This window comes from Neoarius graeffei, chromosome 27, assembly GCF_027579695.1.
Source record: "Neoarius graeffei isolate fNeoGra1 chromosome 27, fNeoGra1.pri, whole genome shotgun sequence".
NCBI classification, from domain to species: Eukaryota; Metazoa; Chordata; class Actinopteri; order Siluriformes; family Ariidae; genus Neoarius; species Neoarius graeffei.
The window spans coordinates 55,854,682-55,879,105 of NC_083595.1; the positions used below are offsets into that span (position 1 = coordinate 55,854,682).

A 24,424-nucleotide genomic window follows, 5' to 3' on the forward strand; every position below is an offset into this window, starting at 1 on the left:
AACAGATCTGGTGTGCGTGTTGTAGGTGACTGCAAGCCGTCGGAGGTGAAGGCTTTCATTGCTGATTATCTGGAGAAGGTGGTGGAGCCGTGTGACTGGAGGGCGCTGTGGCACACTGACGTGTTTGACGTGTTGGTGGAGGTGAGGGACGCAACACGGACTCGTGATGGCCGTGTGATGACGGGGTGTGCGGCGGTTACAGTCCTGTTCCTGTGTGCATGTTCTCATAGATACATTGTGATGGTTTAGTTCATGCTGTGCGTGTTGTGTAAAAATAACACATCAAACCAGCAGGTGCCGGGACACGCCCTGTTTATATTTTTGTTGATTTCGTTACATTTAAAGTGACGCATCCTAACTTGCCTGAAACCTGCTGTAGTTGTGTGTGATGTATATTGGTGTGTGTTGTGCAGGTGGTGGATGTGGACTATAAGGACATGAGGGCGAAGGTGGATGTGGTTCTCCCACTGCAGTGTGAGGCTCGAGGCTGTGAGCTCTGTGAAGACTCCATGAGAACTTTACTGGAGGCCACAATGAACAGAGTCCCACTGCAGGAGCTCATTGTGGTGTACGAGCCGTCAGGGGACTTCGACCAGACAGCACTCGCTCTGGAGCACCTCAGGTGTGTTAGTGTGTGTGAAATCTGCCCTGAGGGCTCCACATTTCCATAACAATCCTCTTTAACAGCCCAAACCACTGAAACTGATTTTACTTTAGTGTCTGTGTGTGTGAGAAAATGTTGTTCTATGGAAATCACACAAACGTTCAGGCTGAGTTTCAGTTTCAGCCCTGAAGTGCTGATGGTCACAGTGAGGATATCTGGGCTGTGTTTCTTTTTCACTGCTGTGTTTCAGAAGTGCACTCAGTAGTGTACACTCTGTGTCTCTGCAGGTTTTTTTACAAACACATCTGGAGGAAGTGGGATGAGGAGGATGAGGACGATGAGTTTGATTACTTTGTTCGCTGTGTAGAACCTCGACTCCGACTGTGAGGACACATTTTTTCTCTCTCTGTCTCTCTGCACCTCTGACTTTGTTTTTGTGTCTCTAACTTCCCCGTCTCTGCTTCTTTCACGGCCATCATAGCTGAAATCGGTGACATCATTTCCTCTTGACCAGCAGGTGGCAGTCTGCACTAAATCTACTGATCGTGTGTCTCTTTCATAAAATATGACGACAAATCAATTTCAGTGTTGAGTTCCAGAGGCTGTGCTGTTCAGTGTTAAAATCATCTACAGACATAAAAATTAAAAACCACAGTAATACAACTATTAATCATTACATTAGAAAATAATGATATTCATAATAATCATTTAAGTGGGATAAATAAACAGAAGTGAGAGAACGGTTCCGGAGCTGAGGGTCCGGTGAGGAGAGGAGAGGATGGTCTCTGCACCGTGTCCTTCTCCTGCCGTGCCGTCTCTGATCCTCTGACGTGAGCTGAGCCGCGAGCTCTCACGTCTCCTTTTCTCCTCGCAGTGTTCAGACTGTTGGAATTTTCATCCAGTGATGAGGGTTTTATTTTTCTGAATGAAAGAGATTCAGTACATTTCTGAAGGGAGCGTGTTTCTTCTCCCTTGTTCAGGTCTCAGTGGGCGTGGCAGCGCCGGTGTCTCTGTCCCAGGTCCTCTGTGGCGTCCCGTCTCTGTCTGTATCAGGCCGGGTTTTATTACTCATCCTGTGTAGGTGTATCCGTTTGATGAGAGAGTTAGCTCGTCAGTATTCTCTGTTTAACCTCAGATCGCATCCCAATTTGACACAAGATTGGACTTCATTCAGCCCCTGAGAAATATCGCTAGTTTTATTATCTTTGTGAATTTCTTTCCGTTTGATTGGGTTTAGATCCTCGATGTGACTCAGATTCATAATAAATGTGAGATTTTTCTTTCTCTGCTGCTGTGGACTTTTCATGCAGGGCTGTGTGATGTAAAACTGGAGATCTTATTGTTTCAAATGCCTCCAGAATTTAATTATTCTGGAAACTGAGGGACGTGAGGACACACCCGGACTCCGCCCTGCCCGCCTTATTCACTGCACGGCTCTGGAGGTGTGATGCGGTTTTAGAGTTCTATGTGCAGCTTTTTCAGAGTCTTGTCCCGTGACATTTTGATGCTCGTCCCGTTGTCGGTCAGGACCACAGTAAACTCCAGAAGCTCTGCTTCAGTCCTGGTTCTGTTGGTCAGAGAAACGCTCCGCCTGCATCCATGAGAAATTTAACACTGTGATGAGGTTCTTGGTCCCGCTGCAGTTGAACGGTCAGGTGTAGAGACGGATTCTTTTATATAAATGCTAAATGATGTGGGGCTTGAGCTCCAGCCCTGTCTCACACCCCACCCCTGTGTAACGGATTCACTTCTTTTATTTCCTGTTTAAACACAGCACTGGTGGTTTGTTTACACGGATTTTATTTGGATCTTGTACTTTTCTGCCACTTCCAGTTTCTACAAGTTTGAAGAATAAACCCCTGTGCCAGATGTTATCGAATCTCTTTATTTATATATATATATATGCGCGCGCGCACACACACACACACACACACACACACCCCCCTTAGGACTCTCACCGATGGTCATGAGCTTTGGGTAATGACCGAAAGAACAAGATCGCAGATACAAGCGGCTGAAATGAGTTTCCTTCGCAGGGTGGCTGGGCGCTCCCTTAGGGTGAGAAGCACAGTCACTCGGGAGGAGCTCGGAGTAGAGCCGCTGCTCCTCCACATCGAGAGGAATCGGCTGAGGTGGCTTGGGCATCTCTTTCGGATGCCTCCTGGAGGCCTTCCTGGGGAGGTGTTCCAGGCATGTCCCCCCGGGGAAGACCCAGGACACGCTGGAGGGACTATGTCTCTCGGCTGGCCTGGGAACGCCTCGGTGTTCTTCCCGAGGAGCTGGCCGAGGTGTCTGGGGAGAGGGAAGTTTGGGCTTCCATGCTCAGACTGCTGCCTCCGCTACCCGGCCCTGGATAAGCAGATGAAGACGAGACACACACACACACACACACACAGTACCAGTCAAAAGTTTGGAAACTCCTTCAAATTCAATATTTTTATTTTAAATTTTTTTTTCCTACATTGTAAATTAATACTGAAGTCATCCGGACTATGCAGCAACACGTAAGGAATCATTTAGTAAACTTTAAAATGTTAATCAAACCAAAATATGTTTTAGATTTTAGATTCTTCAAAGTCGGCACCTTTTGCTTTGATTACAGCTTTGCACACTCTTGACGTTCTCTCAGTCAGCTTCATGAAGTCATCACTCGAAATGGTTTTCCAACAGTCTTGAAGGAGTTCCCAGAGGTGCTGAGCACCCATTGGCTGCTTTGCCCTCCCTCTGCGGTCCAACTCATCCCAAACCATCTCAACTGGGTTTAGATAAGGTGATTGTGGAGGCCACGTCATCTGGCGAAGCACTCCATCACCCTCTTTCTTGGTCACATAGCCCTTACATAGCCTAGAGGTGTGTTTTGGGTCATTGTCCTGTTGAAAAACAAATGATGGGCCCACTGAGCGCAAACCAGAAGGGATGGCATGTCGCTGCAGAATGCTGTGGTAGCCATGCTGGTTAAGTGTGCCTTCGATTTTGAATAAATCGCAGACAGTGTCACCAGCAAAGCACCCCATACCATCATACTTCACTGTGGGAACCACACATGTAGGAACCATCCGCTCACCTTTTCTGCGTCTTACAAAAGCATGGTGATTGGAACCAAAAATCTCAAATTTGGACTGATCAGACCAAAGGACAGATTTCCGCTGGTCTAATGTCCATTCCTTTTGGGCCAAGGAACACGCTATTCAAATCAAATCAAGTTTATTTGTACAGCGCTTTTAACAATAAACATTGTCGCAAAGCAGCTTTACAGAATTTGAACGACTTAAAACATGAGCTAATTTTATCCCTAATCTATCACCAATGATGAAGCCTGTGGCGACGGTGGCAAGGAAAAACTCCCTCAGACGACATGAGGAAGAAACCTCGAGAGGAACCAGACTCAAAAGGGAACCCATCCTCATTTGGGCAACAACAGACAGCATGACTATAATATTAACAGTTTTAACAGGTATAACCCTCAACTGTCCTCATGGGGCCGTCCTTCACAGGAGTGGGGCGATAAAACTCCGACCAGACACAGGGCACCAGGATGGATCAAGCAGGTCCGAGGGGCAGAAGAGGCCAGCATCTCAATCCCAGGATCAACATGTAACTCAGAGGGACAGATGGGGGGGGAAGAGAGAGAGAAAGAAAATGCGTTGTTAGGTATGCCCTAAAAATGACAAGTATTAAATCTGTGTGGTAGGCTCGCAGAGACGAGAGTCTTTACATCAGGCATAACACACAACAATGGCATGTTAATATGGTAAAAAATATCATGACCTGCTCTGGCTGGATGCTTGATTGGGTGATGGGAGCACACTCCTCAGCAATGATGAGATGCAGATGGGACCCTTAGGGCTGGCCAAGACAATTCAGTTACATTTCACCGGGTCTGGGACATGCGACAGAATGTCTGACGGCCGATTCCCTGCAGGCTACGATAGCCAGTCGAGGTCTCCACCCTCTCCACCAAAAGATTTCCTGTTGACTCCATGTAACTCAGAGGGACAGATTTGGGGTGGGGGGGGAGAGACAGAAAACACAGGTTGTTAGGTATGCCCAATTTCACCTGAATAAGTAGGAACAGTATACATATTGCACCGAGTACAAGCAGGGACTCCGGCAACTAACTATGACAGCATAACTAAAAGGGGAGAGCCAGAAGGTAACACAGGCATGAGGGGCCCCGGGACATAAAGCAGCAGCCACTACACCGTCAACAAACTCGAGTGAGCAAGCGAGTGGGGACTGACAGCATCCATACATCCCAGTTTACCAAAACACTCTGTCTGAGGATCCTCCAGATCTACACCTTTACCTCATAAACACCATTAACACAAGGCTTGACTAAACAGATCTGTTTTCAGCCGAGACTTAAACACTGAGACTGTGTCTGATTCCCGAACACTACTTGGAAGGCTGTTCCATAACTGTGGGGCTTTGTAAGAAAAGGCTCCGCCCCCTGATGTAGCCTTCACTATACGAGGTACCAGCAGATAACCCGCACCTTTTGATCTAAGTAGGCGTGGTGGGTCATAGAGGAGCAGAAGTTCACTCAGGTACTGTGGTGCGAGACCATTCAGTGCTTTAAAGGTCAATAGTAGTATTTTATAATCAATACGAAATTTGATTGGGAGCCAATGCAGTGTGGATAAGACAGGGGTGATGGGGTCATATTTTCTAGTTCTAGTAAGGACTCTTGCTGCTGCATTTTGAACTAACTGGAGCTTGTTTATGCACTTATTGGAACATCCAGACAGTAAGGCATTACAATAATCCAACCTGGAGGGAACGAAAGCATGAACTAGTTTTTCTGCATCATGCAATGACATTAAATTTCTTATCTTTGCAATATTTCTGAGATGAAAGAAAGCTATCTGGGTAATGTTATCAATGTGAGTTTCGAATGAAAGACTGGGGTCAATAATCACTCCGAGGTCTTTTACTGCTGCACGTGAAGAAACAGAAAGGCCATCCAGAGTTACTGTGGAATCAGAAAACTTACTTCTAGCTGCATGTGGTCCGAGTACAAGTACTTCAGTCTTGTCAGAGTTAAGCAGAAGGAAGTTAATAAGCATCCAGTGTCTAATGTCCTTCACACATTCCTCAATTTTATTAAGCTGGTGTCTCTCATCAGGTTTTGCAGAAACATACAACTGTGTGTCATCAGCATAACAGTGGAAACTAATACAATGTTTACGAATAATATCACCCAGAGGGAACATATATAGAGAAAAAAGCAGTGGACCCAAGACAGAACCTTGTGGAACACCAAACTTTACCTCAGTACGTCTAGAAATATCACCATTTATATCAACATACTGATAACAATCAGATAAGACCTGAGCCAGGAGAGGGCTGTTCCCTTAACTCCCACAACATTTTCTAGTCTATCCAGAAGAATGGAATGATCAATGGTATCAAATGCTGCACTAAGGTCAAGCAACACAAGCAGCGAGACACAGCCCTGATCAGACGCCAACAGTAGGTCGTTTACTACTTTAACCAGAGCTGTCTCTGTGCTATGATGAGGTCTAAATCCTGACTGATACATTTCATGGATGTTGTTCCTATGTAAATATGAGCATAACTGCTGTGCCACAGCTTTTTCAAGGATCTTGGAGATAAAGGGGAGGTTTGATATTGGCCGATAATTGGACAGCTGACAGGGATCAAGGTCAGGTTTTTTAATCAGGGGTTTGATAACTGCTAGTTTAAAGGATTTGGGTACATAGCCGATCGTAAGAGAATAATTTATTATTTTTAGAAGCGGTTCAATTACTTCAGGTATTATCTGTTTGAATAGACGTGTAGGTAAGGGATCTAGTACACAAGTTGAGGATTTTGATGCTGAGATTAATGAAAGTAATTCAGTTTCTCTAAGGGGAGTAAAACATTCTAATTGCTGATCTGATACAGTTATATCGTTAACTACAGGGTCACTTACATTGTCTGACCTTAAATTAGTAGTTTGAATTTTTTGTCGGATATTCTCAATTTTGTCATTAAAAAAATTCATGAAGTCGTTGCTACTCCATACTGCAGGTGTGCATGTGTCTATAGTGGACTTATTCCTGGTTAATTTTGCGACAGTATTAAATAGGAATCTAGTATTATTTTTGTTATCTTCTATTAGGGAGGAGAGATATGTTGATCTCGCAGCACTAAGAGCTTTTCTATACTTCAGGAAGCTCTCCTTCCACGCTAATTTGAACACTACCAATTTTGTTTGATGCCATTTACGTTCCAATTTTCGAGTGGTCTGTTTTAAAGTGCGAGTGTCATCATTATACCAGGGTGCTAATTTTTTGTCTCTGACCATTTTCCTTTTTAGAGGAGCTACATTATCTAAAGTATGGCGGAATGCTGACTCTAAGCATTCAGTTGCCTGATCAAGTTCTGCAGGGGCTGACAGTGACCCAATCAAAGTTGATAACTCTGGGAGATCATTTATAAAGCTCTGTGCAGTAGTTGACGTGAAAGTACGTTTAATACAGTAGCGTGGTGAGGTGCATATATTATTACTCAGACATATTTTGAATGAGATGAGATAATGATCTGAGATAACTTCAGACTGTGGAAGTGTGACTATATTGTCTACATTTAACCTGAATGTTAGTATTAGATCGAGGGTGTGACCACCATTATGGGTCGGTCCTATGACATTCTGATTAATCCCGACTGAATCTAAAATGGACACAAACGCCATTTTTAAAGGGTCTTCTGGGTTATTGAAGTGAATATTAAAATCTCTGACAACTAAAGCTTTGTCTAAGGAAATAACCAGATCAGAGATAAAATCTGCAAATTCAGAAAGAAACTCAGAATATGGCCCCGGGGGCCTGTAAATAATAAGCAATGGAATTAACTGGGTAGACTTATTTTTCAAGGCTACATACATTATATGAGTATGAAGAACTTCAAATGTATTAAATTTATAACCAGGTTTGTGTGTTACACCTAGATAATCGTTATAAATAACCGCGACGCCTCGTCCTCTGCCAGTTAGACGAGGCTGGTGTATATAACTGTATCCAGGAGGACTCGCTTCATTTAATGCTATATATTCATTTGGCTTAATCCATGTTTCTGTTAAACACAGTACATTAAACTCCTGATCAGTAATGAGTTCATTAACCATTAGCGCTTTAGATGTAAGAGATCTAATATTTAATAGCCCCACCTTTAGATCAAAGGTGCTGGCAGCAGCTGTACAGTCAGTATGATCTAATTTTATATTGATTAGGTTACTGGAACAAACTGAGTATTTCTACCTTTTTGTTGAGCTCGGGGAACAGACACAGTCTCGATGTAGTGGACCCTGACTGGCGACTCTGTGCAGCTAGCAGACAGTCGGTTTAGCCTGTTCGTCTGCTCCCTGGCCTTGGCTCTGGATTGTCAGAAATTAACTAGGCCTGTTCTGAGACTATGACCTATGCTGCAGGAAATGAGAGCAGCACCTTCCCGAGTGGGATGGATCCCGTCCCGCCCTAACAGGCCAGCAGTGCCCTCAAAATTAGCCCAATTATCTATAAAGTCCACACTGTTTTCAGAGCACCACCTGGACAGCCAGCAGTTCAGCGACCATAACCTGCTGTAAGCTACATCGCCACGCCGCATTGGGATGGGGCCAGAGCATACTACAGCATCGGACATCGCCTTCGCTAATTTAAACACCTCTACAAAGTTACTCTTAGTAACCTCAGACTGACGAAGGCGTATATCATTAGCTCCTGCATGGATAACTATCTTTGAGAACCTGTGCTTGCCTAGGAACCTAAGATTACCTGCTATGTCCGGCGCCCTGGCTCCCGGTATACACCTGACTAAAGCTGCTGGTGCCCCTAAAGGCTGAGCTAATTTCACGTGCCGTATGATAGTCCCCTATAACCAGAGCTCTTTCAGGTTTCTCAGTGGGTGCATCACGAAGGAGAGCAAACCTGTTCGACATGTGACGCGGAGAGGAGTGGTGCTCCCGTGGGCGAGCCTCAGCGGTAGCTTTGGCTCTACGCTTATCCGCCGAGCCGTCACCCATTCGCCCCACTGTAAGGGCTCTAATGCCGGAGTTGGGGGATTGCTAACTTCACCTAGGGTGTCCAGACTTTCCCTAACAGAAACTACACTGTTCTCACGCTCACTAACCTGCTCTAAAGCCTGGACACGCGCTTCTAGCACTGTAATCTTCTCCGTCAGAGAGCTAACTAATCTGCACTTATCACAAGTAAAGCTAATAGAGCTATCGCTAGTGACAGAGGAAGAATGACTAAACATCCTGCACTCAGCACACTGAACAGGCTGAAGGTGTGCCATGATGAAAAGATTCACGTACCTTAAATGAAGATCTGTTGATATTAAAGCAGATCAGATGGCCTCCGCTTGTGGACTTTACACAGGAGGAGAGAAAAAGAAAGCTTCCGGTCTCGGCGTTCTTCCGAAAAAAGAAAGAGAAAAAAACGGGAAAAGGAAAGCGAAAGTGGAAAGTACAAAAATGAAAGCGACAGTACAATAAAAATGAAGAGGATACTGGAAATTTATTTGTAGAAAAAAAGTTAAAGGATTAGTAATTAACGCCGGCACTCGCGGGAAAAAGGACTCGGTGCGAACAACTCAGGAAGCAGGAAGTGCGTATATAAGAGATACTATTCTCTTCCTCTTGTTGTTCTTCCTTAGAAGTGGCTTCTTTGCAGCAATTTGACCATAAAGTCCAGATTCACGCAGTCTTCTCTGAACAGTTGATGTTGAGATGTGTGTGCTACTTGAACTCTGTGAAGCATTTCGGTGGGCTCTTATCTGAGGTGCTGTTCACTTGCGGTTTCTGAGGCTGGTAACTCTGATGAACTTATCCTGTGCAACAGAGGTAACCCTAGGTCTTCCTTTCCTGGAGCGGTCCTGATGAGTCAGTTTCATCATAACGTTTGATGGTCTTTGTGACTGCACCTGGGGATACTTTCAGAACTCTTAATTTTTTGGACTGACTGTCCGTCATTTCTTAAAGTAATGATGGACTGTCGTTTTTCTTTACTGAGTTGAGTAGTTCTTGGCATAATATGGATTAGAACAGGACTCAAATAGGGCCATTCACTGTATACCAACTCTACCTCTTCACAACACAACTGATGGTCTCAAACACATAAGGAGGTCACGAAATTCAAGAAATTAACTCTTGACAAGACACAGCTGTAAACTGAAAGCCATTCCAGGTGACTACCTCGTAAAGCTGACTGAGAAAATGCCAAGCTGTGCAAAGCTGTCATCCAAGCAAAAGGTGCCACTTTGAAGAATCTAAAATATAAAACATTCTGGTTTGATTAACACTTTTTTTTTTTGTTTACCAAATAATTCCATATCTTCATAATGTCAATGACTTTTTAGTATTTATCTACAATTCAGAAAATTAAAATAATGAAAACCACTGAATTAGATGCGTTTCTAAAAAAATGTATCCAAGTGGTGAATGTGTTTATTCGAGTCTGTAGTGTGGAGCTGCGAGCTGACGCTCTGTTTTGGTTTAAAAAATACAATTTGTCCTTTTGAGTAGTATTTGGTAAGAGTTATGATGTAAAACACTTCCTCAGATGCTTGTAATCAAAATACCTCGATAATCGTTTGGATCAAGTTTGCCTCCAGATTTGAAGGTCAGGGTGTGGTGGGGCGTTTTTTTTTTTCTCCTTTTTTTTTCTTAAATATATAAAAGTGACCCAGAATTCATGAATCCATTTCCAAAGTAATGCCTGAATATTTGGCTGATTACAACACGATGGATCTCTTTTAGTAAATTTCAGAAAACGTCGCTGCTGCTGTCTCACTGTGGATCTGAATATTCATCAGTCACAGAACATTAATTCCACTCAGTCCAGAACATCGGATCCTGAAAAATGATGCTGGTTCTCTCAGAACAGGACGTGACCTCATTCACTGAGTGAAATAATCCCTCGGCTGTTTCTCCCTGTTCTGATGTTTGTGTTTTTGTCGTGTGTGTGTGTGTGTGGGCGCTGCAGATATTATGATATCCTGGAAGACCGTGTCCCTGCTGGTCTGGTGGAGGAATACCACACACTCCTCCAGCGCTGCACACACACCTTTAAAGAGTTCTCCAGCCTGAGGAACGTCCTGAGCAGCGACTCAGACAATGAGCCAGACAACGTGTCCATGGTGGAGGGACTGCACATGTACGAGCACATGGAGACACTCAAACGCAGACTGCGCATCATCGAGAACCCACTGCTCAGGTGTGTGTGTGTGTGTGTGTGTGTGTGTGTGTGTGTCTTTAGCACACAGATGAGATGTGTGTTGGTGCAAATTACTGAACAATTCGGTGGTCAGTGTTTAGCTTACGAACTTCTGTTATTGTAGTGTGTCATACATGTCAACCCCTTTGGGCGTCCACCTGTAGTATCAGAGGAAGAAATCCATAAACTCAACATAAAATCCTTACAGCCTTCGAATCGCACCAAACTTTTATTTTGATGTACATTTGTACAATACACATGTACTGCTATCCTATTGTTCATAGGGCAGGCTGCTCCCACTGCAAAGGAAAATACTTTTTACAGACTCGGGGGGGACACGCAAACTCCACTGTCTGTGCGCTGTCAGTCAAAGTGTCGCTGCTCCCATTTCAATGGCATACTTTTCAGAGACCATTTTTGTCTGATCCGGTTTCACATAGTCTGGGTTATCTGCCCCTGCATACACGCTGTTCTTTGTCTATAAATCGAGCTTTTGTATGTTTTTGCGACGATCAGCTGACGATGTTCAAGTAAGATACACAAAATAAATTTAGGTCAGAAAATACTGAAAATCCGTAAGACTTTGTTTATACGCCCGTACGCCCTTGAAATGAGCTAAAACCCGTATAATTTCCGGACAATCCGTATAGGTTGACATGTATTGTGTGTGTGTGTGCGTGCAGGTACGTGCTGGGTTACAGGATGAACTGCGGTCAGCAGTCATGTCGTCCTAAAGGTGAGCGTCCCGGGGGGGGCCGTGTGGTCCACGTGGTCTCTTCCTCCACCAGTGTTCAGTCTCTCCACAGTCTGATGATGGATAAGCTCCTCCCCCTGTACTCGGGGAAAGAGTTTGAGCTGCAGGTACGATGCCTTTTAACCCTCTGTCTGTCTGTCTGTGTATCTGGACCAGTGTGGAAAGACAAACACGCACAACCACCTACAACTCTCCTGAAGGACATTCTGTCTGTCCACTAAGACTCCACTGGCTTTCTGGAAATCTCTTGTATTTTGCTTTTTCTCTCATTTGGTCAGACACCTGTTGTGTGTGTTTTTTTTTTTTTTCCCCCCCTCCCCCTCTTTCTAGTTTTTCTCTCTATCTGTCTGGCCATCTGTCCAGTCAGGTGGGTAAGAGACTGGCTTTCTAGCCTTCTGTCTGTCTAAACATGTGTTCTGTTTTTCAAAAGCTATAATTAATAACACATTTCCTGTCTTGTCTCATTTTCTCTGCTGTCTGTAACTTCAGCAGGGGTGTGTGTGTGTGTGTGTGTGTGTGAGTGATATCTGATGTGCGACACAGCAGTGGGATTTGTTAAAATCTGTTTCAAACTTGAGCTGCTGTTTGATCCTCCTTGTTCTCTGCTGTTTCATTCCTCAAGGGGGGGCGCGTCTTTTTTCTTTGTGTAGAGTAAATTTGCTTCCAGTTTTTTTTTTTTTCCACTCTGTGTGCAGGATTTGTCTCTCCATCCATCTTTGTCATGTAATGTTCTGTGATATTTGTATTTTCAGACATGAGGCTCATAATAATAATAATTAAAGCCACTAGCAGCTTTGACAGGCCCTTGCACGTGTGGTTCCGCAACCCAGGACAGTCCGCCACCCAACAAAACAGTCACATGTCATATATTCATCAAATGTTCAAAGGTGATGTCCATGTTGCAAATGCCATGACTGCTTGACAGATGAGAGATAGACAAAGACTGTGTTTGTGTTTCTGTGGTGTGAAAATGTACATGTATATATGTACAAAACTATACGTGTCTCCTCCTTATCTCTATCTCACTCTGTAATCTGAAGTCATCTTAGCTTTCCTCTCTCTGTGTGTGTGTGTGTGTGTGTGTGTGTGTGTGTGTGTGTGTGTGTGTGTGTGTGTACATGCAGAGTTTTCATATGTCTGCAACAAAATGCACAATGACGGCAGGTCACTAATATATAGATTTAGGCCAGCGCTCGAAACTAACGGTGTCCCGACGTCCCGGGGACCATAAAAAATGTCATCGGGACACAAAATTATCATATCTGGGACAATCCCGGGACAATGGAAAAAAATAGATCTAGAAAAAAAGTTCTACATTAATATTATTTACAAAGCCGTAACACATACGTAGACATTCACCTAATTTGTCAATTTTAATTTTAAAACGTTAACAGCGAAAAATACATAGTAGCTACACTTTCGATGCACCTGCATCCGTAGGCTACAGAGCAGCGCATTCTGTTCTAGAATCTTCGGCCGGAGTCCGCATTATATGGACTTGGAATGGAATTGCTAGCGCACACGCTGCGCCGACTCTCGCCAGAACAAAAATGCTGAAGTGGTTGAAGCGGACCGACCGCGGGGAAGAAACTGAAAGCCCAGACATAACGTCTCCGGGACCTTCAGGATCCAAAGTGTCCTCGCCTGGTCTGCAGGCAACGCTAGCAACTGAATGAACTGAATGAACACTGTTAGACACGTTATAAAATACAACAGGAATGATGTGGATGATATTGACGGAAGATACCGTTCAACAGAATAAGTGAGTTTTCTTGGTGTCTTTCTAGTTCAGAAAGTTTAGTCAGTCAGCAGCACAACTAGGCTCGGACCTGGCAGGTCCGTGTATCATCGTTTTCCAGATTGAATGGAATACTTGAATGATCGGATGATACACGGACCCTGGCACTATGCTGATGTTGCTAACGTTTGCACCCGGCAGCGAAAGTTCATAAAATGGATAACGGAAAGTTCATAAAAATGGATAACGGAAAGTTCATAAAAATGGATAACGGTAATGGATAACGGAAAGTTCATAAAAATGGATAACGGTAATGGTGAAAATGATAAGTTGGCCTTATAAGTGCCCACAGATATTCAAGGTATAAGTAGATGAAATGAACATAAAAGGGGTCTTATTTTCAACTAAAGTGTACTGCAGATGTAGGGAGTTGAAACATTTTCTGAATGAGCTAGTTGGCCCCTTTAAATAAACGGGTGTCTATTCATACAGTGAGATCGCCAAAGTTTAATAAACTGAAAATGCAATAACTGTAATTTTGAAGTAGATGATGTATTGGACATGTGTCGCTTGTGTCTTGTGACTTATTGTAAAAATGATATAAAGGGTTCAAAATTGCATAGTTACAAATATAATAGTAACTTCATATGATAATATTAACCACTGGTTATTTCAGAGAGGAAAAAAATGGGGACACTATTGCTTCCATTCGGGACAATACAACACAGAATTCGGGACCACTGGGGGACACAAAGAAAAAAAGTTAATTTCGAGCCCTGATTTAGGCACTGCCTAAAAGCGGAGCTCCCATTTGTTTCTGGGTTGTAGAATTTTCTTACATCCTAGCCAGTCTCTTTTTGTTTTATTTCTTTACTGGCTAGCACTGGCCACTAGGCGGTGAGTGTGACTGGTAATTACTAACACTGGCCACTAGGTGGTGTGTGACTGGTAATTACTAACACTGGCCACTAGGCGGTGTGTCTCGTCTCATCTCGTCTTCTTCCGCTTATCCGGGACCAGGTCGCGGAGGCAGCAGTCTAAGCATGGAAGCCCAAACTTCCCTTTCCCCAGACACCTCGGCCAGCTCCTCGGGAAGAACACCGAGGCGTTCCCAGGCCAGCCGAGAGACATAGTCCCTCCAGCGTGTCCTGGGTCTTCCCCGGGACCTCCTCCCGGGTGGACATGCCTGGAACACCTCCCCAGGGAGGCGTCCAGGAGGCATCCGAAAAGATGCCCGAGCCACCTCAGCTGGTTCCTCTCTGTGGAGGAGCAGCGGCTCTACTCCAAGCTCCTCCCGAGTGACTGTGCTTCTCACCCTATCTCTAAGGGAGCGCCCAGCCACCCTGCGAAGGAAACTCATTTCAGCCGCTTGTATCCGCGATCTTGTTCTTTCTGTCATTACCCAAAGCTCATGACCATAGGTGAGAGTCGGAACGTAGATCGACCGGTAAATTGAGAGCTTCGCCTTTTGGCTCAGCTCCTTCTTCACCACAACGGACCGGTAAAGCGACCGCATCACTGCGGAGGCTGCACCGATCCGCCTGTCGATCTCACGCTCCATCCTTCCCTCACTCGTGAACAAGATCCCGAGATACTTAAACTCCTCCACTTGAGGCAGGACTTCTCCACCAACCTGGAGAGGGCAAGCCACCCTTTTCCGGTCGAGAACCATGGCCTCGGACTTGGAGGTGCTGATTCTCATCCCAGCTGCTTCACACTCGACTGCAAACCACCCCAGTGCATGCTGAAGGTCCTGGTTTGAAGAAGCCAACAGGACAACATCCGCAAAAAGCAGAGATGAAATCCTGTGGTTCCCAAACAGGATTCCTTCTGGCCCCTGGCTGTGCCTAGAAATTCTGTCCATAAAAATTATGAACAGAACCGGTGACAAAGGGCAGCCCTGCCGGAGTCCAACATGCACTGGGAACAGGTCTGACTTACTGCCGGCAATGCGAACCAGACTCCTGCTCCGTTCGTACAGGGATCGGACAGCCCTTAGCAAAGAGCCCCGAACCCCATACTCCCGAAGCACCCCCCCCCCACAGAATACCACGGGGGACACGGTCGAATGCCTTCTCCAGATCCACAAAGCACATGTGGACTGGTTGGGCAAACTCCCATGAACCCTCGAGCACCCTATGAAGGGTATAGAGCTGGTCCAGTGTTCCGCGACCAGGACGAAAACCGCATTGTTCCTCCTGGATCCGAGGTTCGACTATTGGTTGAATTCTCCTCTCCAGTACCCTGGAGTAAACTTTCCCTGGGAGGCTGAGAAGTGTGATTCCCCTATAATTGGAGCACACTCTCCGGTCCCCTTTCTTAAAAAGAGGGACCACCACCCCAGTCTGCCACTCCAGAGGCACTGTCCCCAACCGCCACGCGATGTTGCAGAGGCGTGTCAACCAAGACAGCCCCACAACATCCAGAGACTTGAGATACTCAGGGCGGATCTCATCGACCCCTGGTGCCTTGCCACCGAGGAGCTTGCAAACCACCTCAGTGACTTCAGCTTGGGTAATGCACGAGTCCACCTCTGAGTCATCAGCCTCAGTCTCCTCAGTGGAAGACATGATGGTGGGATTGAGGAGATCCTCAAAGTATTCCTTCCACCGCCTGACAATGTCCCCAGTCGAGGTCAACAGCTCCCCACCCGCACTGTAAAGTGTTGGCAGAGTACTGCTTCCCCCTCCTGAGGCGCCGGACGGTTTGCCAGAATTTCTTCGAGGCCGACCGATAGTCCTTCTCCATGGCCTCCCCGAACTCCTCCCAGTTCCGAGTTTTTGCCTCCGCAACTGCCCGAGCTGCAGCACGCTTGGCCTGCCGATACCCGTCGGCTGCCTCAGGAGTCCCGGAGGTCAACATGGCCTGATAGGACTCCTTCAGCTTGACGGCATCCCTTACTTCCGGTGTCCACCACTTGGTTCGGGGATTGCCGCCACGACAGGCACCGGAGACCTTGCGGCCACAGCTCCGAACAGCTGCGTCCACAATGGAGGTAGAGAACATGGTCCACTCAGACTCAATGTCCCCCGCCTCCCTCAGAAGCTGGGAAAAGCTCTCCCGGAGGTGGGAGTTAAAGACCTCCCCAACAGGGTGCTCGGCCAGACGTTCCCAGCAGACCCTCACCATACGTTTGGGCCTGCCAGGTCTGTCCAGCTTCCTCCTCCGCCAGCGGATCCAACTCACCACCAGGTGGTGATCAGTTGACAGCTCAGCCCCTCTCTTCACCCGAGTGTCCAAGACATAGGGCCGGAGATCAGATGAAACGACTACAAAGTCGATCATCGACCTCCGACCTAAGGTGTCCTGGTGCCACGTGCACTTATGGACACCCCTATGCTCGAACATGGTGTTCGTTATGGACAAACCGTGACTAGCACAGAAGTCCAATAACAAAACACCACTCGGGTTCAGATCGGGGAGGCCGTTCCTCCCAACCACGCCCCTCCAGGTGTCACTGTCGCCCACGTGAGCATTGAAGTCCCCCAGTAGCACAATGGAGTCCCCAGTCTGAGCACCCCTCAGTACCTCTCCCAGGGACTCCAAGAAGGCCGGATACTCTATACTGCTATTTGGCCCGTAGGCACAAACAACAGCAAGAGCCCTCTCCCCAATCCGAAGGCGCAGAGAGGCGACCCTCTCGTTCACTGGGGTAAACTCCAGCACATGGCGGCTGAGCTGTGGAGCTATAAGCAAGCCCACACCAGCCCACCGTCGCTCACCACGGGCGACTCCAGAGAAGTGGAAAGTCCAGCCCCTCTCGAGGAGCTGGGTTCCAGGGCCCAAGCTGTGCGTGGAGGTGAGCCCGACTATCTCTAGCCGGTACCTCTCAACCTCCCGCACAAGCTCAGGCTCTTTCCCCCCCAGCGAAGTGACATTCCAGGTCCCAACAGCCAGCCGCTGTGTCCGGGGATCAGGTCGTCGAGGCCCCTGCCTTCGACTGCCACCCAATCCACATTGCACCAAATCCCTACTGCTACCTCTGTGGGTGGTAAACCCACAGGAGGTCGGGCCCACGTCACCTCTTCGGGCTGAGCCCGGCCGGGCCCCATGGGCAAAGGCCCGGCCACCAAGCGCTCGCATACGAGCCCCAACCCCGGGCCTGGCTCCAGGGTGGGGCCCCGGCTGCGTCCTACCGGGCGACATCACGGTCCTGGATTTTTTTTCTCCATAGGGGGTTTTTGGTGAACTGCTCTTGGTCTGGCCTGTCACCTAGGACCTGTCTGCCTTGGGAAACCCTAACAGGGGCATAATGCCCCCGACAACATAGCTCCTAGGATCATTCAAGCACACAAACCCCTCCAGCACAATAAGGTGGCAGTTCTAGGAGGGGTAGGCGGTGTGTGTGACTGGTAATTACTAACACTGGCCACTAGGCGGTGTGTGTGACTGGTGGTACACGGACAAACCACAAAAAATCGGCTTGATGGGTTTCCCATTTTTTCTTAGGTATGGTGCTCCGCTGGAGCTCCCCTATTAGTGTGTGTGTGTGTGTCAGAGGGAGAAAGTGTGTGTGTGTGCAAGAGTGTGCTCATAGATGTTGCGTGCGCATGTGAGTGCATACTTGTGAGAGTGTGTATGTATAAATATGCATATGACTGTGAGTGTGTGTGTACGAGTGTGCACAGAATTGTATGTTATATCATCAGACTCACGATATGCAATATTTTTGTAACAGGCAGGCCCATTGGGCGTCAGGTTATCATAATATCTATTGAAGTAAGAAGTGTCCGACCATACAGTCAATGCACTGTGGCTTTCTGACACGTTTCCTGTTTGTGGCAAGATATTAAAATCATAAGGCCATTTCAACATCTTACAAGATATCAGAAATCCCCTCGCAATTTAATATCAGCGACATCTTGGCATCACGTATAACAAATTTCACATGAATCTCATGAACCATCCAGGAGGAGCATGTTAAAATTCATCATGTGTCAAAACACACATATTCAAAACCCTATTCTTTCCTTGGCCAGTTGGTGGCGCTATACCAGACAGGCCCATAACGGCTAAAGAGAATCAGAATCATATTTTCAACATTCAGCAATATCTTGGCATATAATATGTTATAATGTTTCAACATATTACAACATATCAAAAATCTCTTAGCAATTCAGCTTCAGCAGTATCTTGGCATCATGTTTGCCAAGTTTGACATGAATCTGATGAACCGTCGAGGAGGAGCACGTTAGAAATGGCCATGTGTAATTTCACTCCAAATGGCCTTATGACATCATTCCAAAGTTCTACCCATTCATTTCAATGGAAAAAGGGGTGCTATGAAGTCCCTGGGCCACGCCCGGGGCCAAAAGTCTGTGGCTGAGTGGCGATGACGATGACTACTGTGTGTATCGAATTTCATGAGTTTTCGTGCATGGGAAACGCCTCAAATAAGGCCAAACACGGCAAATAAATAAATAATATTCCTTCGAAAAACAGGATAGGGTCTCGCACCGAACGGTGCTCGCGCCCTAATAAATAAATTTTGCATAGTGATGTCACTTCCTGTTATGGGGTAATGATGTCATTGGGTGGTTCTGCTTTGATATCTGATGTTCTGTGATGTGTAGTGAGTGAGTGACAGTGTTGAATCCTCAGTTCCACAGCGAGCCGGCAGCGGCTGTGACGGCGTGTTATGAAGGAGACGTGGTCATCGTGTGTCCCGGTCATTACATCATCACCAACACCATCAGCATCGCCGACTCCATCCACCTGGAGGGTAAAAACACACACACACACACTACTGAGATGTATATAATCTCTTTTTCCTGATTTTCATCACAGAATTCACATCAGTTACACATCAACCACAACATGAGGAATAAAACAATACCTTATTTATTAGTCTCCCACGTTTTTACACGCATACACACCTGTGCATGTTCAAATGTATTTTTATGTTTAAGGTGGTGTGTGTGTGTGTGTGTGTGTGTGTGTGTGTGTGTGTACTTGCCCAGCCAACACATTCTAATAGTTCGTTACTCCGCCTTTATCTTTGTTTACGGTGTGCATTCACTTCGTTTCACCGGCTTTACATCACAACCTTAATTTCCATTCAGAGTCTCGTTCGTGTCTCACTGAGATCTCGTCCTGAATGCAGGAGAGTCGATCAGACTGATAACAGGGGACATGATGGGAGCATCGCTTCATTCTTACCCTGCCACGCCCATCGCTCAGGAATGGGGTCAGTCTAGACTCCTCAGATCACATGGTCTTTCTCCATCACTCCAAAGTCCAGTCTTTAGGCTCCTGAACAAACTGAAGCCTTTTCTCCTGATTAGTCTCAGTAAGGAGTGGGTTTCTGATGGACACACAGCTCTTTAGTCCCAATCGTTATCTGGAACAGACCAGATGTTTAATCAGTCCTCATGTTTCCAACAGCATTGAGCTCAGGACTTGTTTAATGTTCTCCTGCTTTATCCTCCACAACCAGCTCTGATATGTGTTTGGGGTTGTCCTGCTGGAACACACAGCCAGGTCCAAATTTCTGATGGTTTGAGGTTCTGCTGAAGAATTCTGAGGCTCATATTCCATGTGCTTTGTTTAACCATGCTGAACAGTTGGTACAGTGTTCTTTTGAACCTCTGGTCATTGTGGACCAAAAAATAAAAATTTTTTCTCATCTGATCATAAAACTTTTTCCTACAGAAGGCTTTTTCTTTGTGTGATCAGCTGCAAACTTTACTTGAGCTTGAAGGTGTAGATTTTGGAGCAGGAGCATCTTTCCTGTACAGCAGCCTCTCAGTCCATAGTGATGTAAAACTCTCCTGATTGTAGTCAGTGTTCCAGAAGCTTCCAGGTCTGTTCCTAGGTGGTTCCTGAGTTGTTCCTGATCATCTGAACCAGTTTTCTCTCAGCTGACAGGGACAGTTTGGATCTTCTTCCAGTAAAGGAGCTTCACCTCCCAATAACTTGTACTTGCATACAGATGTTTGAACTGATGATGGAATCTGCAGATGTTTAGAAACAGCTCCAGGAGATGTTCCCGAGTGTAAATCTATGATCCTCTTTCTCAGATCTGCACTGAGCTCCTTGGACTTTGTACTGTGTGTTGGTCAATCCAATGAGTGTCAATCAAACCCTTTTTATGTTGCACAGAGACACTAAAAGCTGCAGTCAGTCATCATCACTAACAGGAAGCTAAGAGTCCTTGGACTTGGAGAGTTAAAGACGTTTTGGACTTTCAGCTCCACTGAATTAAGAATCGAAGTGGCTGTGTATAATTTTGACCCTGTGTTGACTTCAGACTCAAAATAAATGAAAACTTGTGCACATAGTTCTGAAAGTCCAATATTGCCATGACCTTCATGTCCCTGCCTGTAAGCTTCTGACCGTGTGTGTGTTCAGACCTAGAGGCTGATGGTGTGTTGGATCTCTGGAGAGATGTTTATGAGCTGCTTTTTGTTTGAGCTCTGTGTAATGAGTCTCTGAGACAGGAGTGAAGTATAAATCAAGTGTGGGTTTTTTTTTCTTTTTCTTTAACACTGTGGTTTATGTGACGTTTGTGATGGTAATTGTCCAGAAGTTGTCTCCTTTTCACTGCTTTATCGCTCTCCATCAAACCCTCGGAGAACAGCTCCACTTTATCACCGCTTTATAAAAGCTTTATAATTCAGTGCTCTGCATAACTGTAAATCTCTCCCTGTGTGGGGATATGGGCTGTGTGTGTGTGTGTGTGTGAGAGATTTTTACACTTGTTTTTAAAAAAGAAAACAATCACCATCCTCTAAAACATCATTAAACATGCACGATACACTGCTATGGTCATGTGATCAGCATTGTTTGGCAGAAAGCTGCCACGCCTGCGTTTAGGTTTCTGCATTTTGCCCTTTGACCTCCGGGGATCAGGAAAAGTGTAATGATGGTTGGATTTACATGTGTAGGGTTTTGTGAAAATAAAGTTCTTGCTGTTCACGCTGCTGGCTTTGAGTCCTGATGTGCTGTTGTAGATCTGATATAGACTCTGAATATGGGATACGATCCAAACTCTTCTGGAGCAATTTTAGAGTAAAAGATGAAGTCGGGAGAGAAACAGTGAGTCAGTGAGATCAGTCTGTAGGTGGTGCTGGTGTTCCATCGTCAGTCGAATGGCACATGTTTTTCTGCATTTTAATCCTGACTTTTATTTAGAACGATGAGATTTAATTAAACTCTACTGTATTTAGTGTATTTTTTATTATTATTATTATTATTATTATTATTATTATTGGAAAGGGATTTGATGGGATTTTCCTGTGTCCAGAAATTTCTTCTAGATCCAGTTGTCCAGAGTAGATTAAAAGTGGATGTGAGAGATTTGGCGTGTTTAATCGTGTGTGTGTGTGTGTGTGTGTGTGTGTGAGAGAGGGGAGACTGTGTGTAAATGATGGTTGTGTGACGGGTTAAATGAGGCGCTTTTGTGCAAACACTCGACCTGTGCAGCTCGATAAGAGAGAGAGAGAGTGTGTGTGTGTGTGTGTGTGTGTGTGTGTGTGAGAGCAGAGATAACGGATGAGACAGAAAAGCTGAGTTGCTGCAGGTTTCACACTGACTGCAGGAAGAGCAGCTTAATTAAACCGCTGCCTCATTAGCATAATATCATCTCTCTCCCCCCCCCCCCCCCCAAAAGCAGGGAGTTGATGGGGAGTTGAAAGCTTTCTTGCTGCAGGTTCCTCGTTAGCAGGCCGACACCCCTCTCTCTATTACCCCTTTTCCACCAAATCCGTTCCAGGGCTGGTTCGGGGCCGGTGCTGGTTCACAACTTGTTCAACTTGCGAGCCAGCTTAGAACCAGTTTGCTTTTCCATAGCTCACGGTGTCATTACGTCGCTGTATACGTCAGTTACGTTGCTACGTTTGCATAAACTTTGGCGCAAATATTGAAACAAAAACAACACGGAAGAAGCAGCAGCAACAATAATAATAATGGATGACTTCGCATTTGTACAGCTGCTGCTTCTCGCCACTTAAAAATGGCGATCTTTCGCGGTCTTGCTATTGGTCTTAACAACTCCGCCCCCCAGCTGACGTAAGCGGTTCTTTCCTCTGGCCCAGCAGAGAGTTGGTGCTAGCCTGGAACCGGTTTTTCTGGCCCCAGAGCCAGTTCTTTCAGTGGAAACAGAAAACCCGGTTCCAAACTAAGCACTGGCCCCGAACCAGCCCTGGAACTGCTTTGGTGGAAAAGGGGCAACTGAGAGCTGAGCTGGGGTTAACAGCAAAGTTTAAACGCATTGATGGAAATGTCTGAAGGTCGCGTGCCATTCTGATGGATGTGGAATCAGGTGTTCCGTGAAGATGTGTAGGGAATTCATCTTCTGCTTTAGAATGAGAGTATCAGAGCTATTTCGGAATCAGTTCAGCGCTGAGTGAAGCCCGGTGCACATGGCCGCGTTGGTGAATGTGGAACAGGAACATCACACAGTTCCCAGCAAGATGAACAAATCCAGCTCACAGTAACTCCACCCCAAACTCCTGCACCTCTAAATGCACAAAAATTAAGGAAGACAGTCCCACTTGAGCATCTCCTCATTTCCCAGCGATGTGTTTTGTGATGGTGAATTGACTTGTGTGTGGATTCACAGTTCAGTCTCTTCACGTCCTTCAGAGCAACAGCAGGAGCTTTAATCCTCAGCTGTGGGTTCGAGCCGAGGACGTCTTTTAATTGTTCAAGAACAACAATGAATTAAAAAAAAAAAAACCTGACGGAATTTTTACAGCCCTGATTATCAGCATGAGTAACCGTTTACTGTAATGCATCGAGTGCGTTCTCGCCGGAGTGAGGAAGTGCAGTGAGGAGGAAACACGCACCAACAAACACACGTGCGCCGCACTGCACCACAACACCCCAGCGTTCGCCTTCAACTCCTTATCCATGTGACAGATCGTCTCCTCGCAACAGACGTGTCGCTCTCGTCACTGATGTTTAATTTGCTGTCCAGGCTGCATTCCCTCACTTTATACACCCAGGAAGTCTTTACTGACTCACAGGAAGTGGTCATTTCCACAACTCGCTAAATGAGCAGTAAAAACAAACAAAAAACCCACCTCCAGTTAAATTCCACTGATTCAGTCTGAACTTTTACACCAAAACATTGTTAATTAAAAACTGACACGAACAACCAGAAACTCGTGTGTGTGTGTGTGTGTGTGTGTGTGTGTGTGTGTGTGTGTTTCTTCCTTCCCCTGAGTGCTCACACTGCTGTCAGTTACACTAAGGCCCAATCCCAATTCTAATTTCTACCCCTCCCCCTTCCCCTTCCCCTTGGCCCTTCCCCTTGAAACTGAGCTACAAGGGATAGGGCTTGAAATTCAACCCCTACGTATTGGGATAGCCCTTCAACGATCGCATACGTCATCGCGTACCTCCGTCAGCGTTTACGTTAGCAAAACGCGACCAAATGCGTCATTGGCTGCGACCAGCCGCTACAGTCAGAGGCAGAACCAGAAATCTCTGCTGGCAGGGTGTGATTTGTTAACTAACACCACTGAATGGGATATCTTTGGTGCTTTGTGCACCACATCCGACAGAATGAGGTGTCAGAACACTCATGTAAACAATAAAAGCGAGAATAACAGAACAAAACGTACGCAGTCAAGCAACCGAAAACAATACTCACTCCCAAAGCTTTTTAGCAGCAGCTTGGATTTCAGAAATCGCTGCTCATTCTCAGCTCGAAAGTGAATCAAGTGGCGTGTTTCCTCTGGATAACAACTTAAAACACGTAAATAATGGAGAAAATACATTTATGACAATCTTTCGCCGCGGGCAGCGCTCGAAACTAACGGTGTCCCGACGTCCCGGGGACCATAAAAAATGTCATCGGGACACAAAATTATATCTGGGACAATTCCGGGACAATGGAAAAAAATAGATCTAGAAAAAAAGTTCTACATTAATATTATTTACAAAGCCGTAACACATACGTAGACATTCACCTAATTTGTCAGTTTTAATTTTAAAACGTTAACAGCGAAAAATACATAGTAGCTACACTTTCGATGCACCTGCATCCGTAGGCTACAGAGCAGCGCATTCTGTTCTAGAATCTTCGGCCGGAGTCCGCATTATATGGACTTGGAATGGAATTGCTAGCGCACACGCTGCGCCGACTCTTGCCAGAACAAAAATGC

At 45.8% G+C, this 24,424-nt stretch overlaps 1 protein-coding gene across 2 annotated transcripts in view; it reads left to right on the forward strand.

Moving 5' to 3' along the window:
* The window catches only part of shcbp1 (SHC SH2-domain binding protein 1), a 30,906-nt gene that overhangs the window by 1,343 nt on the left and 5,139 nt on the right, over nt 1-24,424 (forward strand). For both annotated transcript variants that reach the window (XM_060911624.1, XM_060911625.1), the window contains exons 3-8: nt 26-141; nt 414-622; nt 892-987; nt 10,591-10,821; nt 11,505-11,682; nt 18,915-19,035. In XM_060911624.1, the coding sequence (XP_060767607.1) occupies nt 26-141; nt 414-622; nt 892-987; nt 10,591-10,821; nt 11,505-11,682; nt 18,915-19,035 (951 nt within the window). The remainder of the gene's footprint in view (nt 1-25; nt 142-413; nt 623-891; nt 988-10,590; nt 10,822-11,504; nt 11,683-18,914; nt 19,036-24,424) is intronic.